Source organism: Nicotiana attenuata, chromosome 10, assembly GCF_001879085.1.
Source record: "Nicotiana attenuata strain UT chromosome 10, NIATTr2, whole genome shotgun sequence".
In the NCBI taxonomy this organism is placed as follows: Eukaryota; Viridiplantae; Streptophyta; class Magnoliopsida; order Solanales; family Solanaceae; genus Nicotiana; species Nicotiana attenuata.
This window is the reverse complement of record NC_031998.1, coordinates 16,588,720-16,598,190: the sequence shown is the minus strand read 5'-3', so window position 1 is coordinate 16,598,190 and position 9,471 is coordinate 16,588,720. Positions and strand designations below refer to the sequence as shown.

At 39.6% G+C, this 9,471-nt stretch overlaps 1 protein-coding gene across 1 annotated transcript; it reads right to left on the bottom strand.

Annotated features, from left to right (window-relative positions):
• LOC109233071 (protein HOMOLOG OF MAMMALIAN LYST-INTERACTING PROTEIN 5-like) lies at window positions 2,214–6,148 on the bottom strand. The gene is made up of 6 exons (XM_019398824.1): window positions 5,838–6,148; window positions 5,640–5,740; window positions 4,846–4,955; window positions 4,216–4,291; window positions 3,866–4,006; window positions 2,214–3,376 (listed from the first exon to the last, which is right to left on the bottom strand). The coding sequence occupies exons 1-6, from the start codon at window positions 5,929–5,931 to the stop codon at window positions 2,582–2,584; spliced, it is 1,317 nt and encodes a 438-aa protein (XP_019254369.1). The 5' UTR covers window positions 5,932–6,148; the 3' UTR covers window positions 2,214–2,581.

The window sequence follows — 9,471 nt, the reverse complement described above, 5'->3', positions numbered from 1 at the left end:
TAATAGGATACTTTCATTTATAGCCATTAGGTAGAGTAATGAGATATGAAATGGGTAAAGAAACAATATCTGAGAGTAAAGATTTGTTGGATGTCATATGGTCTGTTGCTCCAGAATCCAAGATCCATGTATCAGAATTTTGTACCGAAGCTAGAAAAGTACACTTACAACCAGTATGGATAGAGCAAGCAGAAATACCTGAAAAATTGGCAGCAGCAGGGACAGACTGAGATTGAGCATTCCACCACTTGGACATTCTGAAGGATGTTCATTAGTTGATTGTACTGTTCCATGGTTATGGCATGAGGAGCTGGAGCATTGCTATTAGAGTTTTGACTGCAGTTATCAAGTTTTCTATCAGAAGAGGTGCATACATTGGCAGCCACTCTCATATTCCTACTGACAGGCTTTGAATTCTGTGGGTACCCATGTAGTTTGAAACATTTCTCAATTGTATGTCCATTCTTTTTGCAATATTTGCAGAACAATTTCTTTGAGTCACCATTATACCTCTGAGTTTGGTTAGTAGTACTGAAATTATATCTTGGGTTAGAGTTGGATGGACCAGTTGTATATTTAGTGCCACTGGGGTTGACAGTTGAACCAGCAGAGAAGGAGGCTACATCAGATTGAAAAGCTGGAACATTGTGTATGCCTCGCTGTTTTTCATCTTGAATTATTAAGGAATATGCCTTGCTCATATCAGGCAAAGGCTCCATCATCAGAATATTACCTCTCGCATTACCATATAATTCATTCAAGCCCATTAGAAACTGCATTAATTTTTGATTTTCTGCCCGTTTAGTCATTTTGTGTTTTCCTTCACAAGTGCACTCACAGACACAATAAGATTCAGCATCTAGAGAATCCATCTCATCCCATAACCTCTTTACTTTGTTGAAATATCCTCCAACATCAGAAGAACCCTGGGAGACAGAACTTAAATCCTTTTGTACTTCATACATTCTCGCACCATTTGACTGACCATATCTATGATTGAGTTCATCCCAGAGACTCTTAGCAGTCTTAGAGTATATCACACTTTGCGCAATGTCAGGATCAAGGGAATTAAGGATCCAGCTAATAATCATGTTATTGTATTGTTCCCACTGGTCAAACAAAATGGAATTTTGAGGAGGCTGCACATAACTTCCATTTATGAAACCTATTTTCTTTTTAGCTGACAAAGCAATTATGATACCCCTTCTCCAAGCCCCAAAGCAAGTACCATTGAATTGCTTCGCGACTAACACAATACCAGGATTATCTGAAGGATGCAAATAAAATAGATGAGATGAAGGCAGGTTAAGCTCATTTTCGAGTCCAAAAGTATCTGGTCCATTGTCATCAGGATCACTTCGATCACCCATTGATGTTGGATCAAGTTTACCAGTTGACAAAAGCGAACACGTTCCGCAAAAAAAAAAAATCTCAAAATCGGGTCATAGAATCAGCTAAGCCACACCAAAATTACAACAAATCGCCATCAAAAACTTGAGGCTACGAGAAACATCAGCCAAATCTTAAGAAGAACACCGTAACTCAAGAAAAAATCCATGAAATTATGGTTTCCAAAAAAAATTAGGGCTTAAAAGAACAGTATCTCGAACCTTCAGCTTTCTTTTATGCTTCAGGTTTGAAGGAGACTTCGGGACTAACTCGAATGCGCAATGAATTGCTCTGATACCATGTTAGATTCGATAGAAAATGAAAGAAATCAACGTAGATGAATCGAGAGAGAAATGAATCTGCTATTGAAAAAATCAGCGTCCAAGCTATAAGTGTGTGTATTTATATACAGACCCAAAATCAGGAAAATAAAATCCGGCTCATCTACCATTTACAATCTAAATAAATATGAGCTTAGCAAACTAGTGGCCCAAATACAAAATTAACAGCCCAACTAATAACAACACAACTATTCTAACAAAATTAGAGAACATCAAAGGAAGAAAAATTGGGGAAAGAACAGAGAAGGAGAGGTAGAAAGACGGAGAGAGACAGAGAACGCATGAGAGAGAACAGGGATGGGAAATAACTAATTCCTTATTCACTTCCTAAATATAAAGGGATACTCATTTAAAACTAATTTGTATATAATTGGTAAATTGTATATGGCCATGTAATTAAGTTGAAACTTGATTAGGGAGGGTAATAAAGTTTCATATGCAGTATAGGAAGGTAAAAATAACTTCTAGTAATAGACAATGATGTCAAGCATATTAAAGTTCAAAATCACCTTAATAATCAAATGAGATCACAGGGATCTCGTAAGGGGCCTCAATCTACAATAGTCACGGGCGGAACTCTAGAACTCCCAAAGAGACACCCTTGGTTGAGCAACATCCATAAGAGAAAAACCAGAGAACTTGTTATTTCTGCACAGAAAAATCGAATCAAATAGCTTGTGAACAATATCCACCAAAAGGCTGATGAGACTCATGGATGCATACATAATCACATCACTGTTAACGTAAACACGGATAGAACAGTCAACAAAGCCATCTTTACAAACGAAACCAAACAGTGAACAACCCCAACAAAGATGTCTCAGACGCTCAATTAGTTAGCACGATTCACTTCATTGATCAGCTGATGGGTTTGTTAACAGCTCAAGTGATTTTTTGAGGTAGTCTACGGCGATAGAGACATCATCAAATGCCAGAGCCCCAACAGCAAACCTTGCAGCCTTGTGTGCTTCAGCTATTTTATCCGGAGGAGGCTGGTAATTGCTGTCGTATTCATATGATTTGGTGGGAGCAGCTGCAGCTTGTGATGCAGTCCCATTTCTATCACTTGAACTGTGTTGAGTGTTTGATGAAAACTTTGCAGTGCTTGATGCAGCCAATGTGGAATACGAAGCATCAGCGCCTTGGTAGTAAGAAGGGTGATGTGATGGCGCAGAAGGAAGGCTGCTCTCCATAAAGCTAGGATATGCCTGGAAATTGGGATATGAATACAAGGGAACATCATGCGAAGGGTAGTGCTGTGGCAAGTGAGACTGTGGTTCTTGCACATAAGGTTGATGGTGATACGACGGAGAGTAAGACGGATTTTCAGATATATTAACTGATGGAGTCCGCTGGAAATTATGAGAAGAATAGTCATTATGAGAAGAATACTCATCACTAAAATATGAAGGAGGTGATGGAGGGATATGTGGAGGAGGAGTTGGTATGGTGGCTGCCGGAGGTGACGGAGGGACACGTGAAGGAGGAGGTGGTGGGTTGGCTGCTGGAGGAGACGGTCTATTTGCAGAATAATGCGCATCGTCATGTACGTGACTAAATGAATCCGATTCTGGTCCAGGTTTGATGACTGAATCGGATTCTGGTGCGGGTTTGATGACTGAATCAGTTCCACCAGGTTGAAGATCCTGCAAAGATGCTATGGTCAGTTAGCCATGATAGCTTGCAATTACTGTCTTTAGATGCTCTAGAGAGGAAATAGTCATTGCAAGCAAGAAAATTAAGCAAAATAATTGCTCAACTGTTTAAAGGTTTAGTCCCTAATCCATAAAAGACGCAATAAAAATTAATTTAAACAGAATCGGAAGGGAAAGGCTCAAAGTTCAATATCTTAAACTGTTAACAGGGAAACAAACACTAAGGTGAGAATCTTTCAGTATTCCTAAAATCAAGAAATGCTTAACATCTACTTTAAGGCTTTTCACCCATTGACAGTGTCATGAAAGCTGCCTCCCTATGTCCCATTGTTTTTCATCTACCGTTATAAGCAGAATGGTCTGTGTTCACAGATGCAAGACAATCAGTGGCAATGCATGACTGTCACTAGTCTGCCTCTGGAAACTTTTGAGATAGAATAATACACTTGTCCAACAAATTATCAAAAGCATGAACCTTACATATGTATCATTTTGTGCACTGGACAGCTCCGAAATATCTCTTTCATCACCAGGAGGGCCTGGTACAGGCTTCCTTCCTTCTTTCAAAGCTTTCCTTATATCTGCTGCCTTCCAAGCTGCATACTTCTGTTTCTGCTCAAGCTGATGATATAATAAGGTCAACCAATCAGGCAAACAGAGGCTACATAACTAAATACGTTCTCTATTACATATAGACACATGTGAGGATATAGCTGGAAAAGTAATTTTTTGCATAATCAGGTATCATGACAAAAAGATTAAAATAAATAAGAGCTAACGGAGAGACAGAGAGAGAGATTAAAACTTGTCACAACACGATGGAAACTCACATCCGGCTGGAGTTCACCAAACTGATTAAGGATCTCAAAAAAGATACTCGCGGCATAAAATGTCTTCGCTGTATTCCTGTAAAACTCCAGTCAGTCATTGTAAAGAAATTACTAATTCCTAATCATCAATAGAGAAACAAGCTCCTATAACAGCTAACAAGCTTCAATACCAATTAACAAACAAGTATCTAAATCAACTTCTTTTACATTTAGTATCACCAATTAAATATGTTGTACAGGACAGTTGAAGCATAGCTAAGGTCAGAAACAGCCACCATATCAGATGTTTAAACTAATTAACATAAGAGCGAATGGAGCAATGGAAAAAATCTAGAAGATGAAGCAAAATCTGTCTACTTTGAAAAGGCCAAGAGATCAAAACAGAGGCTGGAGAACGGCTGGTAGTAAGCATCTACTCTTAACTATGTCTTATTCCATGCAACATGAGGTTGGCACATCTAAACCAGATAAAGCAGCCAAGATGGATCTTGTTTTTTAAATCAGTGCAGTCAAGAACTCAAGATGGCATCTTTACTGAATGACAAGGTAGTACGACTGATCACATATGAGAAGAATGATGCAAAGTGAAAAACAAAAAGGTGCTTATCACATAAATAACAAAATTCTCACAAGTCTGCTCGCCCAGCTCGATCTTGTTTATCTGCCTTTGCAAAAACATTCAACGCAAATCCCTCCACATGCAAATGATCATCGGGCCCCAATTCCAATGACTTCTTATCCTGCAGAAAGAGAGCAACAGACATGACACAGAATAAGACAAAAGCCACACCAAACATAGACATCAAGCAGATTACAAGCCACGAGCTCACAGAGTAATGGCCATTTAGTGAGACTGGTAGATGTGTTGCTTCTAAAAGACTAACGTTGGCTGATCAAGCCGATAAAGTTAAGCTAAAACAACAAGATAAGATTATATACCAGAACAATATTCTTTTTAAAGTGCATGGAAGTCAAGGGGATACTAGCCAAACATTTAGCTTTCAATCGAGCTGGAAAAAGCTAAACTTATATGCCAAGATATGTTTATAAACAAAACAAACTTCTGTTTACACTTCATGAAGCCAATTATATGCTACCCAAACAATATGCTAGTTTCTACTCCTTGAGCAAAATTTATCACATAGTGATAAGGACATCAGTTCTCAATGTTTAAATATCAGTCAATCAATCAATAAACTATTCCTCAATCCCAAATTAAATTACTTGGAGTCTGGCTATATGAGTCGTCTGGCAGTATTTAATCATAGAAGGCCATTTTACCACTAGCTGCCAATATTCAAGAAGCTAAAGTAGACGAATTTTTGATGTTACATGAATATATCACCCAACCATATTTCTAAACAAATCAATCTTACAGAGCCAAGAAATATCAACTGAGTAAGAAAAAGGGATAAAAAGGAAACCTTTTCGAGTTGATTAATAAGGGAAACAAGGAGGGAACTAGTGGTCTTTGTACGCTCTTTTTGAGGAATCTTCAACCCTCGCTCCATTGCGTACAACCGACCTGCCACAAATATTTTCATATATAATCTCAATTAGAGACAATTCTAAACCAAATTATATGAACAAAGGAAAAGTATGGTTTTCAAAATAAAAGTTACAGTAGTAGGCAACGAGGGGTTCGTGTTTCTGCAACTCATCGGCGCGTTGAAGGCAAGGTAAAAGCAGCTTTGCCGGTTCGTTCTCCTTCGACATAGCCACTTCTACAACCTTCGATTTATCACAACTTCAGTGTTTTGCGCCTAACAATTGACACCATCTTTCTTATTGTTGTTGCTGATATTTCTATGCAATTTCGCTTCCCTTCTCAACTAAGGAAAAGGAAGCATTTTCTTTTCTTTTCCCAGGAGAAATTTATATGATTACCAAAAATAGAAATTCTTCGAAGTTTCTAAAAAAGTACTCCTACGTAAATTAATACCCCTCGACGCCTCCGTTTTCTTTTATCTAATACCGTCTCCGGTCTATTTTCTTTTATTTATCCATTATATTAAAAATATTTTTTAATAAATTAAGAGAGAATTAATAATTTATTTTTGATTTATTCTTACTATTAAGTAATTATTTCTAAAACTAATCGGAGTGCTAATAGTCAAATTTAGATATCTACAACACCATTGGTAATGATATAATTTAATAAAATAAATATGTATACAGTCAAAATCGGGCTTGTCCTGGAACATGGCAGGCCAAGGTTCGACCCCATGCTATATCAGACCGTGGCGTAAAGATATATTCCCGAGCTCATGACCCAAAGATCGATCAAGATCGAGGTCGGCCAAGATCGAAGCCAGGCAGGATAGAGATCGAGCAAAATCGAGGGAAGCTTACCGAGCCAAATAACAGAAAGCCGAAATATCCGCAATCAGAAAGAGGCTGGTTAATTAGCTAATCATGGGATTTCATACTGTATTTAGAATTGTACCAAGGGTAGGACTCCTCTACTATATAAAGGGGAGCTGATCATTTGTAAAGGGATCACATTCACACAATATAAAGCAATATACTGTCTTTCTCTAGTTTTCATTATCTTGTTACTTTGTTCTTGTATCAACTGAATCTTCACTTGGTTCAAGGGTGATTGAATTCGAGGGCCAAGGCTATTTGATTCGTTTGGTTTGCATTTGTTCCTTTACAGTCAATTTCAATATCAATTTACGTTTTTCTCAGTTTTGTGCCAAGTAAAATCACGTGTCCTTTAAACCGCATATAAATTCAATTATTATCCGTTTTTAGGGTAAACAATTTGGCGCCCACCGTGGGGCTAAGGATAATAGTGATTAACAGGTACAAACTTTCGTGACACACACTATTTTACACTTGTTCTTTGAAGTATCTTTGATTACAGGATTAAAAAATGTCGAACTCCCAGGCAGCACCTCATCACATCGACAATGATCTCGGCCACCACGGCGAAAATGAGAATATTGCACCAGGAAACATTGTACCCTTGTTGGCCTCGATGGAATCCCCGATGTAGATCCAATCAACGTTAGTTCGCATGTAGCCATCAACGGAAATCTGGTCGTCGATCCCGAAAGCAGCCTCCGCGGGGGTGCTCGATTAGCTACTCAAAGCGCGCATGGCGGTGAGGATGGCGGGATCAGCCTACGAGTGATCTTCCAAATGTTGCAGGCTCAGTAGGTAGCAATAGCCCAGCTCCAAAACCAGAACCACACGCCGAGCAGGGTAGAACTCGAGCCATCCCAGGAAATTGTACACAGGGTCGAATCAGTTTCGAAGAAATCGAACGAGAAGGAATCGGAGACCAATCTTGCTATCATGAAAATGCTCGAAGAACTGATAAAGCGGATTGAGACAGAGGAAAAGAAGATCGAGGAAAACGATAAGAAGGTGGAAACCTATAACTCCAGGGTCGATCAAATCCCAGGGGCACCACCGATATTGAAAGGACTAAATTCCAAAAAGTTTGTACAAAAACCTTTCCCCCCAAGTGCGCCTCCGAAACCAATCCCCAAGAAGTTCCGTATGCCTGAGATTCCTAAGTATAACAAGACGACTGATCCAAACGAACACGTCACCTCCTACACGTGTGCTATCAAAGGGAATGACTTGGAAGATAACAAGATCGAATCCGTCTTGCTGAAGAAATTCGGGGAGACTCTATCGAAGGTGCTATGATATGGTATCATAATTTACCGTCTAATTCCATTGACTCGTTTGCTATGCTTGCAGATTCTTTTGTAAAGGCACACGCTGGGCCATTTAGGTCGCAAAAAAAAAGTCAGACCTTTTCAAGGTAAGGCAGAAGGACAACGAGATGCTCAGAGAATTCGTATCTCGATTCCAAATGGAACGAATGGATTTGCCACCGGTCACCGACGATTGGGTTGTTCAATATTTCACTCAAAGGTCTCAACGTTCGAAGCTAGTGGCTTCACAGCAATTGAAGCAGAATTTGATCGAATACCCAGCTGTCACTTAGGTCGATGTGCACAATCGATACCAGTCGAAGATCAGGGTCGAGGATGATCAACCGGGGGCTCCTTCTGGATCTGTTTATCCTATCAGGCCCATAGATAGAATCAAGAGGGATATTGATCGATAACCAAGGTCAAATAGAGATCGATATCAATAGTATAATAGAGACCGTAGATGCAGCGGATCTGAGCGAAATTCTTCACGGAGTGAGAGGAGAAATGATCGAGGTCAAAGTTCACGGGGACTTAGTACTGAGGAAGGTCACGTTAAACACCCGATATCCAAACGAAGGAAAATTTGGACCGAACTAGGAAGGGACGTACCAAATTCTTGGGATCACAGCTACCGAACAATTAGAACATAACTCATCTCAAACGATATTACTGTTGAGGTACGACCCCATTTCAACTCTTTCTATTTTTTGACTAACACTTGCAGGTTATCGACAAGGAGCGGCACGAAGCCTTTAGGTCTGAAAGCACGCGTTGCACTCTTTTTTCCCTTGAACCGTTTTTGTCCCAATTGGGGTTTTCGGCAAGGTTTTTAACGAGGCAACATTGGATCGTACTAACTTATAATTGAATGTCGATCATGAATCGGTGTCAAAGACAGCACTAACAGTATTCGAGGTTCCTCTACAATCGACCTTGAATACTGGGGGGCATTGCCCTTGGATGTCAACTTTGTTGCGAGAAAATTACTTCATAATAATAGGGTCTCGATAGGTGAGATTTGTAAGAGCCAAACGGCCAAACGAACCGTGCCCACATATGTTGCTCGAGCCCTGGCACAAAACATGTACGCATATGTAATCATTTTCCACAAGAATAAAGAGAAGTATTTTTCCTTGCAATTATCTCATGTCTTAGAAAAGGTTTTTCTACTTTACAATTCCCCTTTCGATCTATTATGGAAATGATCTCAAGGGCCGATCATAACTAGAGTTTGAATAATCACCCCCACACTAGGGGACTGCCGTCCGAAAAATAAAACTCGAACATATCGAACTATTGAGCGTCGAGGGCATAAGACCTTTTAGGCAACCCTTAAATTTTAAAGGCCATGGCCATACCCACTCGAGGACTGTTGTCTTAGGCAAGCCTGGATAACTCGGGGAAGCAAGATCACTGGGCTACACCCGAACTAAAAGGCTACGGCCAGTTTAACACGGTTCGGAGACGTCCGAAATCCGTAACAAAAATAGGCCTTCAAAAAAGAAAAAATTCTTTCACAACCGGTTCTAAAGGCTACCCTCGGCAGAATCTTAAACTTAAGATATTTTTGGGAGAAAAC